Source organism: Ipomoea nil, unplaced genomic scaffold (genome assembly GCF_001879475.1).
Source record: "Ipomoea nil cultivar Tokyo-kokei standard unplaced genomic scaffold, Asagao_1.1 scaffold1770, whole genome shotgun sequence".
NCBI lineage: Eukaryota > Viridiplantae > Streptophyta > Magnoliopsida > Solanales > Convolvulaceae > Ipomoea > Ipomoea nil.
In genome coordinates this window covers 3,415,967-3,433,260 of record NW_017618198.1, presented here as the reverse complement: position 1 = coordinate 3,433,260, position 17,294 = coordinate 3,415,967, and the positions used below count along the sequence as shown (strand labels likewise).

Sequence of the window (17,294 nt, the reverse complement as noted above, 5' to 3'; positions counted from 1 at the left end):
AATAAAATCTCCAATTTGCTCAAGAATCGATACAGACGTATAACCCATGGGTAGATCATGCAACTGAACCCATAAATCGATCGTGTCAAGCACCACATCAACCGGGAGCACCCCATCCGGAACCCTTTTACATACCAACGTATGATTATCAAACGACCACGGGCCCTCCTCCAGCACATACTGCACATCTGTCTCATGGTATAACACAAAGAGAAACAGGTTCGGTTGGATTTCCGAAACTTGAACCCCCCGTATCAGTTGCCAAACAGAGGCCATGACTTGCCGTATATACTCCGCCTTAATGAGCTTATTGGTTAAGAACCTACCAACAATTCCCCATGTCTGTTCGGCGTCCGCATGTTGTTCGTCGGCTGCCCCTCCATCTGGATCAAAAATACGATCCTCCTCATCGTTAAGGGCTATATCAGCCCATCTTTCGGTTAGCGCTGCAACACCTTCTACCGTAGCCGATGTTGCCATGTTGTTCTATTGGAGCAGTCGATGCAATAACCGGTGAGTAACGCCGAAAAAAGGGCAGAAAACGCATGTGAATGACCTAGAAAACCCTAGGGGTGGAGAGAACTCTAGCAAACCCTAGAGAGCGAAAATTATGATAAATATTTAATTAAGTTAAATATTATATAGCTTTAGCAACCACACTCGGTCAGTATAAAAAACATATGCTAAAAATGAATTATATAATATATAAAATCAGAAAAGATACGATACGATTTTCTTAAATTTATTGAATTGAACATAACATCAATCACAACATTTGTAAATGATTTTAACCAGTCAAAAAAAACAAAGATGGTGTCCCCATAGGTTGATGATGGATGATGATATGCGAATGAGCGACTCTTTTTTCACAGTCGGAAAGTGTAAAAAACAAAATGGATAAAAATATATATGCCTCGAATTTATGATTGTCTTACTCTTGTGATCAATATTTTATTGGTCAAATCTTTCGCACATAATTTTTCTAATGCACAAGAACAGAGTTTATCCTTGTACACCCTTTAAATAATTTGATCATATCATGAAAAGCAAAAAGAATTTAAATTTGTCTTATAGGACTAGCATAGTGGTTGATCACCTGACTCAAAGTCACGGCAAGAGGTAATATGGTTGGGCTCCTTCTCTTGTGTGAATAGTGAAGTGGGAGACTGATTGAAAGACGGTTCATACGATTTAGATTTACATCTTCTAGTGACTTTTGATGTAGGAACTAGAGACTAGAATTAGTCTCATGTAAGTTGAAAATCTATGTAATAAAAAAAGGATCGGAAGTTCATTAGGGCAACCACAATAGTGGTTTTTGGGTAAGTTTTTTATGTTGTTAATCCTATGTGGAAGAGAGAGGAAGAGTTGAGAGAAGAAAAAAGAGTGTTGCGCTGGTGTTGGTTTTTTGTCTCTCATTGTGGGCCCTACTAAAATATATATATAATTGGTGCGCATTAAGTACACCAGCAGTACACGCGCCTAGTGGGCGCGCCAACTGGCGACCACCCTATTTGATTGCTTTTTCTTTTTCTTTTTTTCTTTTTTTTTTTCTTTTTTCCTTGCTTCCTCTTTCTTACTTGGATTCTACAAAATTGTGCAAGATATTGGACTATTGAAGATGCGCTTAGAGCAACCACACCAATGGTTTTTCACCTTTTTGATAAATTTTTGTCGGATTAAAAATTGAAAAGTAGTTTTTTGTTGATATGGAGCATGATTTTTATGGTAGATTTTACTACAGTAATAACATGCTTTTTGTGAACCCCATTAGAGAAAGAAAGAAAAAAAAATACTCTCTCCTTATGCGTGTTTGGCGCACAGCGCCTAATTGAGCGCGTGTTGTCTACGCTCCAGCTGGGCGCGTTAGGCCTGTCCCTTTTTTCTTTGAGATGTCAATTTTTGTTGTTTTTTTTTCTTTTTCCCTCTTCTTTGTTTATCCTAATGTCATTGTAAAAAATCCAATAAAATCTAAAATAAATGTGATTGCTCTTACGAGTTACGCCATATTGCTTCATCGAAAAAACGTGCTTTGGTTATAATTATTTGGAGTCGGACAATCGCAGTAGTCAAGTTCCACGTCATAAAAACACAATAGGATTGGACCGACTTTCGTTGATAATACAATTAATTAATTATTTATGGCATACGAACTGGTGCCTGCTCAAGAGCTCCTCCATGATTTAATCCATTCAACCAATGTAGTACATTGGATCCGGCAGCTTAAACGTCCGATCTCCGGCGTCCGCTCCGAGAAGATCACTCCACTGGTCTCCGATGTTCCCCACAATTTTATATCCGGCGTTCACCAGCTCCGTCCTCTTACCGGACTTGTACTCCACAGCTGACCCAGTATCATTCACTCCCCTACACAATAACACACATTTTTTAACCTCAATAAGTCATTCTTATGTATCCAAATCGAATTTGTAATTTTGTAGTTACCAAGTCAACAATCTAGTTAACTCAACTAGATTGACTTAGTTTGCATGGTTAATTATGGATCTTGTCCTCATAGTACTCGGTTTAACTCTTTTCTCGGAAGGTTAAATCTCCGCTAGACAGAGTATTTTGGAGGATGTAAATTGATTTCAATGGCTCAGACAAGATCAAATGTCAGTGTGCACAAAGGATCTGTCCACTTTGGACATAATCACCACAATGTTACTGACTAGTGATTACTGAACCAGTGAGTTAAACTCGGTTTAAGTCCATTGTATACATGGTATAATGAAAAGCAAATAAAATAAAATTGATGTTTTAATTTTGACTTACTTGAGGATTAGCTTTTCCCAGTTATAGTAACCAGCTTCCTGCAGATTAGCGATTCTAACTTCTCGGAATGCTTCTTTTGTTCCGGTTAGGAAAACGGGTTTAATCCCCAAAGAGAGTACCGTGTTATACAACCGGAGACTCGCCGGAATCGCCGGCGCCTTCCCCTCGCTCACCCATGCGTTAAACTTGGTATCGTTATAGGGTACAGCCCTGAAACACAACGTATTTATTATGAGCCATTAAACATGAATTGCATCATTAAATTAAACAAGAAAAATCCGTCATTACTATTGTGTACTGGGTTTGCTCATACAGACTCAAGTCAAGAAGGTCAATATTTAGGTCCCGTCATGGACAGAGCCAGAAATTCCGTTGAAGGGGGCGAAGAAATAGTAGAGACGGATTCATAATTTTTTTTCAATAAAACCGCGGCGAAACATTAAAACAAAAGAGATAATTTGAAAAAAAAAAATTACTTAAAAGAAATATATGTATAAATATTGTTGGACATAAGCAAAAAATAAAATCAATCGAAACTTTATAAAAATATTTATAACAAAATATGAAATATAATTAATTTGATAAAATAATTAGAATAAAAAAACATATTATAAATTACACATCTCATTATTAATATTAAAGAATGTTATATATGTATATTATATATATGTGTATGTGTGTGTGGAATATTTAAAACAAACTATTAAAAACGTAACTGTGTTAAAGCAAAAAAAACTGTTTAAAAACATAACTGTGTTAAAGCAAAAAAAATTGTTTAAAAACGTAACTGTGTTAAAGCAAAAAAAACTGTGAAAAGGTGGTTGTGCCAAGCCTCAAATCCTTGATCTTTAAGATAACCACAGACATGCTTTGCCAACTCATCTAGGTCACTTCTTGTTAATATTCTTCTGTTTGTTATACTAATACTAAAACTTGTACTATATATACATACAAAGGTTATATATGGGGCGGGGATGAGGTGAAGGGGGCAGCTACCCCTGCCTCCTTTGGCTCCGTCCTTGGTCCCGTTAAGAATCGTAACATTATAGTTATTAAGTCAACAGGTCTGATCAGTTTTACGTTAGAACGTTGTAGTTATGTCGGGATTGTTACGTACCCGAAAGCAACGTCGGAGCGAGCATAGTAAGGAATGTTAGAGAGGGTAGTCTCGTCGATGTCAAAGACCCAAATGTCGGTGCCGTCGCCGGAGAGAATGACGCCGTTGGCGTACTTGATGGCCTCCTCGGCGACGTACTCGCAGTCCTCCCTGTACTGCTGGCCGAGCATGTAGTGACCGACGTAGTTTTCACACTCGGCCGGGACAAGTTTCCAGTCACGGATATTGTTGGTCTCCACCGCGAGACGCCAGCTCAGGCAGTCAATCTGCGGGACGCGGTGGCCGGCGGACCCCGTCTGCGGCCGCAGGCGGTGGATTTCCACCACCTGCTTGATGTGCTTTGACTGCTCCGTGGGAGTAACTGCCCACGCCGTTACGGCGAGAAGAAAGAAGAGAGGAATGAGTTTGATCATTTTTTAGGTAGTGAAAGCCAAGGACAAGGAGAGATTGAAGAATTTGATGAGTTTTGGGTGTTTAAATAGTAACCCATAACCCAAAATGGTCATTTTCCATTAGAAATTATACAGTAAAATTTAATAATTAAAAAATGCGTGCACACTTCACGTTATGTTAATGAAAATAATGCAAATAATACAACAATAATTATAAGAGGGAAACCAAGTCTAGTGGGTCCCAAAAAGGATAATTAATTTGTTTTTTATTTTAATGTGTTTACTATTTTCATCGGAGCAAATACCAATTTTAGTCCCACGAGTATTAACAAATGACAGTTTTTGTCCACATGTTTAATTCTTACCAATTTTATCCACGATTATTGTTTTAGTACCAATTGTAATCCACGACTATTATGAGAAAATTTCAATTTTGGTCATATGACTATAGGGGCATTGTTAATTTCAACACCTGACTTTTAAAAGTGTCAATTTAGTACCTTGACTATGTAATTTTCGTCAATTTTGGTCACTCCGGCCAAATTGATGGTCAAATTTGGCCAAAAATATTTAATCCAACATTTAGTCTATAAAAGATCAAAAGACGATTTTGCCCCTCAGATTATAGACTAAATGTTTGATTAATTTTTTCCAGTCAAATTTGACCGTCAATTCAGCTGGAATGACCAAAATTGACAAATATTACATAGTCAAGGTACTAAATTGACACTTTTGAAAGTCATGTGCTGAAATTAACAATACCCCTATAGTCATGTGATCAAAATTAAAATTTTCTCCGACTATTATTTTAGTACCAAAATTCATCACGTTGGTCACCCATCTATTTAAAACATCCAGAAATTTAAAAATTTTAAGGGCATTTTCATCCTTTTCAACTTAAGATTCCAATTTGAGCATAAATAAATGAATTTAAGCCCTAAAATCGATCTCAATTCGCAGTTCTCCTTTTCACCCTATCTTAATTTGAGGAAGAAAACTGCGAATTGGTATAAATCTTAGGGCTTAAATTCTTTTATTCATGCTCAAATAGGGATCCTAATTTGAAAAGCACGAAACTACCCTTAATAATTTCATATTTCGACATGTCTTAAACAAAGGGGTGACCAGTGTGATGAATTTTGGCACTAAAATAATAGTTGTGGATGAAAATTGGTACTAAAACTATAGTCGTGAATAAAAATTAGTAGGAATTAAACATGTGGACCAAAACTGTCATTTTACTAATACTCGTGAGAACAAAATTGGTATTTGCTAATTTTCATCACATGCATATATATAATTAGTCCGTGTTGTGTTTAATAAAGAAAGTATTTTTTTTTTACAAATTAATTTTAAAAAAAAAAAAGTATTTTAAGATAATAATTTTATATTTAGCACCCGTTTGGAAAGCGGGAAAATTAGTGTCTTCCAGAAAAAATTTTCTTTTTCAGTATTTGGCTGCACAGCAGAAAACTATTTTTATGTACTTGGTTCATTTTTCAGAAAATGAACACAACAAAATAACTAAGGAGAGATCACAAAATCACGCTCGGAAACCAGTTGGCCAAACTGTTGTGACATCTGAAATTAAAGCAGTCTGGCGGAAAACCAGTCACGATATGGTGGAACCACAGAGGTGTAGTAGAGACTAGAGAGGGCAGGACTTTGTCTATAGAGAGAGGGCATAACTTGGTGAAAGACTTGGAAAATGAGTTCATGTAAACAAAAAAGTCATTTTTCTAAAAAACATACTCATTTTTCATTGACTAAGAGCCCCCCTCCCCCAACACACACACCAAACATTGAAAACCCAAAAAATGATTTTCATAAATCATTTTCCAATAGGCCCTCGAACTTTAACTTAAAAGTCAATTAGGCCCCTAAACTTTTTAAAGGTTCAATTATACCCATCAACAATTCATTTAGGTGCAATAAAGCCCAAAAACAAGTTAATGACCTGCTATCACAGGTCATTAGGGTTCAGACCACCTTTCGGCGAATTTTCTGACAAAAAAAGGTGACCAGCAACCGACCCAGATTTGTCAAAAATTTCGCCAGTCACTTCTTTTGTCAAAAATTTTGCCGGTCACTTTTTTTTTTTGCCGAAAAATTCGCCGGAAGGTGGCCTGAACCTTAATGACCTGTGATAGCAGGTCATTAATTTGTTTTTGGGCTTCATTGCACTTAAATGAATTGCTGATGGGTGTAATTGCATCTTCAAAAAGTTTAGGGGCCTAATTGACTTTTAAGCTAAAGTTCGAGGGCCTATTTGACCCTTTTCCCAAACCTTTAAACCTTTTCATCCTCTACCCCAACTCTTCACCGCCCAACAACTCCTTTAGAGTTCTAACTCCAATCTCCGTTTATAAAAATAAATAACATCCTTTACCCTTACCAATTAAAAAAAAATCTTTTATTTTAATTTAATATATATCTCATATATATTATAAAAACAAAAACTTTTTTTATAAATTAAATATATCTCATATATTTAATAATATAAAAACAATATAATAATCATATCATTTAAATTTTATGAAAATGTCCTTTTTAGTATTTTTTACATTTATCAGCTTATCAAAAAGCTAATTTTACCAAACACTTTGAAGCATAATCAGCTAGTTAAGAGTTCTTCAGCTTTCAGCTTCGAGCTAATAGCTTTTCAACTTTCAGCTACTGATACGGTTAATTCCCGTGTATGTAGAATGTGTGTTGTATGTATGAACAATGTAGAGTAGACCTTGTCGAATACTAGTTCAAAGACCTCTTTATTTATTGTTGTTCTTCCCTATTTCCAGAGAGAGTTCAGAGGATTATAACTAGAGAGAGTGTAGTGGAAAGGGAGAGGAACTCTCAAATAAAAGGGCTAGGGCCCCTTTTATAGGCCCAGTCAAGATGGCTTGACCTTGACCCGTTGATTATAATTACGACCCGAACCGTTTGGCCCCGACCCAAGCAGAAGCACGGATCGTACCGGGAGCCTACACCCGGCGTATATTCCCCATCATTTACTTTTCAGCTTTAGCTACCTTTTTAGGTAGGTTTGCCAAACATAATCATAATTTTAATTTGATAAAATTATGGTTTAGGTAATTTAATTTGTAATTAATATATATTGAATATTATTCTTGTTTCAATTGTCTTAAAAAATATTTCAAATGAAATATCTATACTATATATAATAACAAAATCCTGAAATTTTAACTTCCCGTCCAATTCTTAAAAAATCTCTCTTCCTAATAAAATATATTGATTTCTACTTTCCCATTCGTACAATAATTCTGCGTTAAAATTTTATTCTAATATTATAAAATAGTGTAATACAATTCCTGTTGTAATCAATCAATCTATACTATATACAATAACAAAATCCTGAAATTTTAACTTCCCGCCCAATTCCTAAAAAATTTCTCTTCCTAATAAAATATATTGATTTCTAGTTTCCCATTCGTACAATAATTCTGCGTTAAAATTCTATTCTAATATTATAAAATAGTGTAATACAATTCCTATTGTAATCAATCAATTCTATACTATATATAATAACAAAATCCCTGAAATTTTAACTTCCCGCCCAATTCCTAAAAAATCTCTCTTTCTAATAAAATATATTGATTTCTACTTTCGCATTCGTACAATAATTCTGCAAACTATTCCTATTGTAATCTATATCTATACTATATATCAGTGTTGCAAAAATCGCATTGCTGGCCGCGGCGATGAAGGCCGGAATCGGCCTCTTCTGCAGCCACCTCTCCGGGTGAACCGGCGATTAATTTTATTTTATTTTTTTAAAGTTGTAATGTGTCAAAACTTCGGCATGGCATAACTTTTGAGTCGGTTTTCCGTTTTGGAAAAATGCTTTTTTGAAATCGCGTATTTTTTCGAAATCTATCAACCGCAAACTATCGTAGGCAGTTCGGCCCACCAATTTCTAAAAAAAATGCTTTATTAAATAGTTTCTAAGAAAAAACTATGAGAACATTATATTTTATTAATGAATTTTTAAAATTTTTTATTAAAAAATTGTCCCGTGCATTATTTAATAATCTTTCTTTATAATTGGTCAAATTATTTAATTATGGTAAATTAGAGAATAATTAATGATGGTAATAAAAATCCTAGAAGAATATAGAATTGAAGAATATGTAATTATTGTTATATTATTATTGTGACTCACGGAATACAATACAAGAATATTTAATTACGGTTATATTAGTATTGTGCCTCACGGTCATTATATACTAACAGAACTTGAAAAGAAACTAATAATAATAATAATAATATAAATGGTAATAATAATATCTAAAAGTAATTAAGTGTTAATAATAATAGTAAGAATATTAACTTAAGAATTATAACATAGAATAAATCGTAATAATTAATAACTATAATCTAGGATTAAATTTGGAATTGTTAGGAAAGATAAGCGATTTCGGGTGAAATTAACTCTTAAATAATTATATATTGATTTAAATATTCTTAATATATTACAATAATTCCATTCCGTGCATCGCATGGGTGAAAATACTAGTATGTTTAATAATATAAAACTTATGTATAAGTATTTCACAAAATATATAAATACATAAAAATAAAAATAAAAGATATCAAAAAGAATTAACAAAAAAAAAGCATAATATTTTAGTACAAATAATAATAATAATAATAATAATAATAATATTTTTAGTACAGTTTAATTTTGTTAAAATTATGATTAGGTCATTTAATTTTAAATTAGTATATATTGAATATTAGATTTATTTTAATTGTCTTAATAAAATCTTTCAAATGATATAATTTATGTTTAATACATATGTATACGTATTTAACAGAATATATAAATACATAAACATAAATAAATTATATAAAATGATTTAACAAAAAAAAAAAAAAACATAATATGATCAGAGGAATTGAAATATGATTAGTAACATGTAATTGTAATAATTCGTTAAAAAAAGTCAAAAAAAAAAAAAGATTTGTAACTTGTAATTATAATAATATTTATATTTTAAGAAATAACTAACAAATCTTTATTAATTAAAATTTTAAAGAAATCAAATTTATTTATTATATTACTCCAATATATAACGTCTATATATATTATTATCATTTGATACTATTAGAAAATATAAGGTGAATTGTAATTCTCTCGAACCAAATACTGTAATTTCGGATGCCAAAGAATTATATTGTAAATGAATTGCAACTACTTCCAGCCAAACAACCCATTAATATTTATTAAAATGATATTTAATTATAAGATCAAATCTGGAAAAAAAAAATCAATAATTAATGGAATCAATAGTTAATGGACCATTTATGGTTAAATTGAAAGTTAAGAACAAAAATTGGTAAAGATCAATAGTCAAGTGGTCATTTATGATCCAATTGAAAGTGAAAAGATAAAAATTAGTAAATGGCAATAGTCAAGAGATCACTCTTCGAATTAACTCATATAAATATATATAGTTGAAAGAAACAAATCAAATTGAATAAATATTATTCTATTTCAATTCTTACCACAAAGAAGAAATAGTTCATAAAAGAACAGAAAAAATATAACAAAATTGACACGATCGAGTTCAATTTTTTGTATACTATAATTTAATTGTTATCATATAATTAATTAATAATATAAAAACAAAATGTCCATCATCATTGTTTTTGTTATTATTATTATTAAAATGTTAAAAAAAAAAAATTTGCAATGTATCATTAAGGTTTTTTTTTAAGATTATACTCTCAACCTATTCATAATATATATGTTCAACAATTATGTCAACCATTCGAATCTAATACTTTTTTTATGGAAAAGAATGAGTATTTTATGGAAAAGAATGAGTAAAGGGGGTGTATTCAATCATGACTTTCATAGAGTTTTAAAGACTTTTATGAACTTTAAAAGTTTGGAGGTATTCAATTCAAACTTTTAGAGAGTCTTTAAAAGTTAGGCGGTATTCAATCAAGATTTTTAAAGAGTCTTTAAAAGACGTGTGGTATTCGATTAAGACTTTTAAAGAGGGGAAATTCTATTCACACCCCCTTTTTACTATTTGCACCACCTACATAATAGGTCAAACCACTTTATAGGTGGTGCTAACTAAAAAATGCTATTTACACCCCATCATTTAATGTGGTCAAAAGATTCATATTTATTATTATTTTTTTTTTTACAATCAAATTATTAATTAAAAAAAAAAAACAAAACAAAACCAAACTAGGCGTCACCTTCTCCGGTGAGAAAGCAACTGCCTTCTCATCGGAGAAGGCAACTGGGCTGCCTTCTCCGGTGAGAAGGCAACCCACAGTGGGAATCTGAGCTTATAGTTGAGTCTAGATAGTTGAAATCAAAAGGGAAAAAAGAAGAATCTTTTCTACAGGATCAAAGTATGAATAATTCCGAAAAGAAGTACCTGAATGATGGGAAGAGTGGGCAATTCCAGATCAGTGCGGACATGGTTGAAGAATCTCCGGAGTCTACTTCTATACTTCTTGGCATCCTCAAGATTCACAGTGTCAGTCTCTCCTTGGTACCAAAGGAGCGCCTGAATCGTCGCGCCGCCGCGGGCCGCCGCCTCGCCCCGCCGAATCAGCCGCGTGTAGAGGTGGCCGCCACGGCCCCACTCGCTGATATTCGTCCCCCCGGCGGCGCAGGGCACCAACCCGATCACCCCAAGCCCAGGATCCTTCGTCAACACCGTATGCGCAAACGACATCCCCGGCCCAATCCCCACCGTCTTGTTAATATCTATCCCCAAGTGCAGCGGCTCCTTCGCCGCCTCCCAAATCAGCCCCGGACTGAGGCGGAGCACCGTCGCGCTCGGCTGGCACTCCGGCGGCACGTACCCATCCCACACGTCGTTAACCACCCAGCCCCGGACTGAGAAGGAGTGCCTTCTCACCGGAGAAGGTGACGGGACTTCTTCTTTTTTTTTAATGTATTAATTAATTAAATTTTAAATTATCAAAGTATTAATTACAAGTCTGACAAGGTGGTGCAAATAGCATTTTGACCACCCATTAGGCTATTTGCACCACCTATGTATTTATTGTAAGTTTTTAACTTTTTATATTTTCAATGTACTTTTTACCCTATTTTAGTCAAAGGGGGGTGCAAATAGCAACATCGTTAAAGAGTCTTTAAAAGTCATGTGGTATTCAAAAAGTTATGAACTTTTGTAGACTTTTTAATTTTAGGACTTTTGTAGACTTTTCCTTGTAAAATATAAATAGTTGAAATCCAACCATCAACCCCAAGATTTCAAAATTTTCTTTCTAACAACTCTGAATGTTTTCTCTCTCTATTTAAACTCTATTTTTTCTCCATATTTAAACTTTATAAACCTATCTAAATTCAATAAAATTCAATAAAATTATTTTTTTCTTCATTATCCTATATTTTCCTCATACCTAAACTCTACCAATTTTTCTCTCCCTCCTAAACTTTACAATCTTCATCTAAAAATTTGAAATAATATTATTTTTATTTCATTATTATTGCTTGTTTATATTGATTTTTATTTTTTCTATGAATTTTTTATCCCTAACTTTCTCTAATTCTCCCTAAATACATGAACAAAGTAAATTTTTCATCTTCAAATTTTATCATATGTTTCATAATATTCATATAAATACTTTATATATATATATATATATATATATATATATATATATATATATATATATATATATTAACAACACGTTACTACGAATAGTGAACTACTATTCGCAACAACAATTTGGGGTTGCAAACAGTAGCACCTTGTTGTTCGCAGTCTCAAATTACTATTGCAAATAATAGTTCTTTGCACGATGCCTAGCAATATATCAAGTATAATTATAATTATAATTATAATTATATATATATATATATATATTATTTTATTTTATTTTATGCAACTTGTAATTATATTTTTAAATATTTTATTTGATCAATTCTTTTATTGTAAATTTTATTGATCAATATTGTTATGAATTTCTAATGAAATAGTTCCTTTTTTTTTTTTGTTGATGTTTATTAATAATATCTATGTAAGTAATTAGCATTTTTTTTTTTTTGAAGAATAAGTAATTAGCATATAAGACTCGGCGTGGATAAAAATAATAATATTGAGAATGTTGATATGGGTGAAGAACTATATAATAAGAAGAATTTTATAATATATTATAAATGTTTTGTAAGAAAATTATAAATGATAAGAATCAAAATCATTGAAAGTTTGTAAGGATGTATTCAATTTAGAATTTCAATGACTTTTGTAGGCTTTTTAAAATAAAAAGTTGATAAAAGTCTATGAATATTTTTTATATAGACTTTTATAGAGTCTTATAAAGTTTTTAAAAGTTTTGAACGACTATATGAAAGTCAATCAAAGTTTATTAAAATATATCATTTTAAAAGTTTTTAAAACTCTTCAAAAGTCATGATTGAATATACCCCCTAAGTTAAGAATAATATACAGTTAACATATATTCCATTACTAAAGTTTGTACATAAATAAAAAAATAAAAAATTAAAGGTTATAACTCTAAAAATATCTGATTATTATACAATGATAATTCGAAATATACTAAGGTATCAATTCACATTATTACACCCAAGTAACTCTTTAGATTATGAGATGAAGTACATATTTATTTATGGCATAAATTAAATCGTTAAATTTGTCCAAGATTTACTCTTCCATTCACGCAATGTAGTACATTGGATCCGGCACCTTAAACGTCCGATCTCCGGCGTCCGGTCCGAGCAGATCACTCCATTGATCTCCCATGTTCCCGACGATCCTATATCCGGCGTTCACCAGCTCCGTCCTCTTCCCGGACTTGAACACAACACCTGACCCACTTTCATTCACTCCCCTAATATATTTTTTACACATTCATCCAATTAATAACAGAATATGTAAAATCAAAATCTCTGATCATCATCTGCTGTAAAACACACCTTCGTTTCACTGTACTTACTTGAAAATTAGCTTTTCCCAATTATGATAACCGGCTTGGAGTAGATTAGTGGCTCTAGCTTCTCTCTGTACCTCTCTTACTCCTGTTAGGAATACCGGCCTAATCCCCAAAGAGAGTAAGACGTTGTACAACCGGAGACTCGCCGGAATCACCGGCGACTTTGCCTCTCTCACCCATTCGTTAAACTTGGTTGAGTTATAAGCTATGGCCCTGAATTGAAATCCAAATTCACCATATTAAATTGAAAGATGCATTGGTAAAGAGTTAATTCCAGCAATGGTCCTCTGACTATGTTGATTTTCCACAATTAGTCCTCGACTTTTAATTTGGACAATTTAGACACTCGACTTTCAAATTCTTTCCAATGTTAGTCCTTCCGTCAAATTAAGGTTAAGTGGATGTTAGTTTGAGGGGTAAAATAGTCCTTTCACTTGCTTATTTTATAATTATACCTTTCTTGTATACGCGACATTCTTTCCCGGTGTAGCAAACATGTCCAATCCGCCGGCAATCCCTGATGTCCATGGAAGTAACAGAGAAAAAGACGATGAGCATAATAATAGAGTGAGTGATTAGAGGGCTCTTGATAAGCTGGTCGCTTCTCAGTTGAACCACGACGATCCTAATGATGATCAGAAGAGATACAACGGCGGCGCCGAATCGAGATTGAAAAATTAGAACGATCGCTTCTCCGACATAATTGACTCCATGGTTACTTCCGCCGGAGAGTGTTTGAAATAAGCACTCTTTTAAAATATTAATAAACAAGCAAAGTGGGATCTCTATCTATGATTTTCAAACTCATGGAATTCGCCACATCCTTTATGTTCTTCATGAGAGCCACACTGGTTTTCTTGCTGACTTGTTGTACCTAAAACTCTTGCTAATATAAGAGTTCATCATGTTTATCTTACTGTCTGATCTCCCATGTGCTCTGTGCAATAGCTCCTTAACCATCTGGGAGTACCCCACATGCTTCTCAAATTCCTCCATGGCTAGTTGCTTCCCAGTCTGGAGATCACTCAGCTTGTTCCACATTCCCTTTTCGTTGCACTCTTTCACGATAAACTCCTTCCCCGTGTCCATATTCTTTATCAAGAAAAAGGAAACAAAACACTCATCTGTCATACTAGTCGTCTGGGTTCCTCTCTTTTTGTGTTTATTTCGTTTTGTCACGATGACTGGGCCGATGATTTGTTTTATTCATGTTCTGTATGTTATTAATTCGGATAGTGTTCTTATTATACAGTGTTTTGATACCCCGGGCCAAGCATCTCTTCTTTCATCCTCTTAGTATTTGCAGAGAAAGAATCTATGTCGCCTTCTGATCTTGACCGGACCAGCATAAATGGGAACGTCGCCCCCGCATCTTCTCCGTTGCCTCCTCTTACTTCTTGGGTTCCTTCTGCACCTCCTGCTCCTTTATTACCTCATTTTTTATCTCTTGGATTTTGGATGGGTTTTTGTGGGATAGGAGGAGTAAGGGGAGAAGCACCTTTGACCTTTAACGTACCTAAGCAGGCGGATGAGGAGGCCAATGGTGGAGACAATGAGGAATATCTAGAGGATGTGGCGAGAAGTTGATCATGGAGGACGTGCAGAGAATACCTTAGAAGGGATAACTATAAGCTAAGCAAGTGAAATGACTATTTTACCCCTCAAACTAACATTCACTTAACCTTAATTTGACGAAAGGACTAACATTGGAAAGAATTCAAAAGTCAAGTGTCTAAATTGTCCAAATTAAAAGTCGGGGACCAATTGTAGAAAATCAACCTAGTCTAAGGACCATTGTTGGAATTAACTCCATTGGTAAAATAGTTAACTTATAAGTCAATTTTGACTTATCTAACCATTATTAGCTGTTTGATTTTGTTAAAAAATCAATATAAATGTTCAGTTAATTAGTTTTTTGTAACTCTAAAATGCTAAAAGAGTAAATACCCAAAATAGTCCCTCGACTATAGCTAAATTCACAAATTGATCCTCGACTTTTAATTTCAATCAATTAAGTCCTTAACTTTGCAATTTTAACACGATTTGATCCTCCGTCTATTTGACCGTTTGTTAACTGTGATTTTTTAGGATATATATGTAATTTCATGGTCCATCGTCGATTTTTTAAGGTTCCGGTTGTATTTTCAGACCACACTGTTACATTTGGATCCACCGCGGAAAGCAATCTGCGAAATCCTGTCGCCTTTCTTCATCCTCCCTTGGATTCAATGTAGTTGAGTTCATACTAGAGTGAAGAAGACAACGTGTTTCCGAACCGGTGCAGCGTCATCTTGGAGGCCTCCATGTGCTCCGATGAGAGCTGCGGGTTCTTCTGGAGATGGCCGATGACGGCGCGGGCGCGAGCGTTAATGCAAAAGTGTTCGAAGGACCAAATCGTGTTAAAATTACAAAGTTAAAGGACTTAATTGGTTAAAATTGAAAGTTGATGACCAATTTGTGAATTTAGCTATAGTTGAGGGACCATTTTAGATATTTACTCATGCTAAAATTTAAAAAGTTGTTCAAAGTAACTTTTTTAATTAACTTTTTGAGAAAAGAAATTATACTAAACAACTATCAACTAACAGCTAATTTACCAAACATCTTTCTACAATAAGCTAATATTATCAACTACTTATACCCTCTAATTAACACAATCAGCTAACAGCTAACCGACATTTAGTTATCAGGGCCTATATTAAAATTAAGGAAGCCAAGGACCTGGTCTACTATAGCGTGCTCTCCCATATGTAAGGTTATGAGTTTAAGTTTTGGAGGCGGTATTGACTTCTTTCAATAAGTTGACAAAGTAATTATGAACAGATATTGCATTGTAATAGAGTCAGTAGTATTTAAAAAAAAAAAAAGATTAAAATTAAAGAAAGTTGTATTCATATTGTTTTGAGATGAAACAATAATTTTAGTTGCATTCAGGACATTAATTATTACGTACCCGAAAGCGACGTCGGAGCGGGCATAGTAAGGCAAGTTAGAGAGGGTAGTCTCGTCGATGTCAAAGACCCAAATGTCCTTGCCGTCGCCGGAGAGTGTGAGGCTGTTGGCGTAGTCGATGGCGGCGTCGGCGACTACCTCGCAGTCGTCCCTGTACTGCTTCCCGAGCATGTAATGGCCGACGTAGTTTTCGCAGTCGGACGGGACCAGTTTCCAGCCACGGATATTGTTTGTCTCCACCCCGAGACGCCAGCTGAGGCAGTCGATCTGCGGGACGCGGTGGCCGGCGGACCCCGTCTGAGGCCGTAGGCGGTGGATCTCCACCACCTGCTGAATGTACGGCGGCTGGGGCGTGGCAGTAACAGCCCACGCTGTTACAGTGACAAGAAACAAGAGTTGAATGGCCTTCTTCATCGTCTTTGTTTCTATAAGGAAACCATGGACGGGATGAAATTTTTGATGCATTATTGGGTGTTTAAATAAATATCAGGCCTTCTTTACTAAGGACTATATTATTAGTATTAGACTAGAACTCTATTTTCTGTTAATATATTTGTATCTTCAGACTTTAGTATTCAATACAAAACAATCTATGGTCCACATAGCTGTTTAGATTAGGAATATCAGGTACATTTTTTATATATTAAAAGTATATTATTAATTACAAAAAGATTTGTGGGAGGGTACAAATTAAATTTTTTTTTTTTTAATTGTTTGGTAATGATTTTGTTTTTGGATAAATGTTAAACGGCAGTTCAGTAGCAGGTTTTGGATTATGTGTGCGGATCAGATTATAAGTACGGATAATTTTTAATCAATTATTGTACTATAGACTATAGTTAGTGAGTTAAGGCTGGATTTATCAATGGAATTCTACCTTTGTTCAAACCTTTGTGTATTTTTATTTTTTTTTTTTAAATGACACATTACTTGCAAGTTTGAAAACAGGAAAGCTTGCAAGCCTAAAGAGCATTCTCATTTGTTAGGTTTTTAGCACAAATTTTTAAATGTCAAGCTTAAAGTATATCCTCAATAGTGGTAGGATTTTGAAGAAATTTTACAAGTGTGATTAAGAAAGAGAAATTGGT

General features: G+C 33.9%; 1 protein-coding gene across 3 annotated transcripts; it reads right to left on the bottom strand.

The window, feature by feature from the left end:
* Positions 1-2,007: 2,007 nt before the first annotated feature.
* On the bottom strand, positions 2,008-16,684 carry LOC109192213 (acid phosphatase 1-like). 3 transcript variants are annotated; one of them, XM_019342781.1, is made up of 4 exons: positions 16,534-16,673; positions 3,893-4,218; positions 2,776-2,985; positions 2,008-2,367 (listed from the first exon to the last, which is right to left on the bottom strand). In XM_019342781.1, exons 1-4 carry the CDS (start codon positions 16,669-16,671, stop codon positions 2,193-2,195), a joined length of 849 nt encoding a protein of 282 aa, XP_019198326.1. In that variant the 5' UTR covers positions 16,672-16,673; the 3' UTR covers positions 2,008-2,192. The 3 variants fall into 3 exon arrangements, with proteins under 3 accessions (XP_019198326.1, XP_019198327.1, XP_019198328.1); XM_019342782.1 differs by lacking the exon at positions 3,893-4,218 and having other exon boundaries at positions 16,208-16,673; XM_019342783.1 differs by lacking the exons at positions 2,008-2,367; positions 2,776-2,985; positions 3,893-4,218 and adding exons at positions 12,800-13,152; positions 13,258-13,467 and having other exon boundaries at positions 16,208-16,684.
* Between the last annotated feature and the right edge of the window lie 610 nt (positions 16,685-17,294).

What these genes read in the sequence shown, in the direction of transcription:
- LOC109192213 (XM_019342783.1), bottom strand. Translation starts at nt 16,671, where the DNA reads ATGCATCAAAAATTTCATCCCGTCCATGGTTTCCTTATAGAAACAAAG. An exon ending in CGCTCCGACGTCGCTTTCGG is followed by an intron (nt 13,468 to 16,207) that starts GTACGTAATAAT and finishes ATTTCAATTCAG; the next exon opens with GGCCATAGCTTATAACTCAA. An exon ending in TGGGAAAAGCTAATTTTCAA is followed by an intron (nt 13,153 to 13,257) that starts GTAAGTACAGTG and finishes AAAATATATTAG; the next exon opens with GGGAGTGAATGAAAGTGGGT.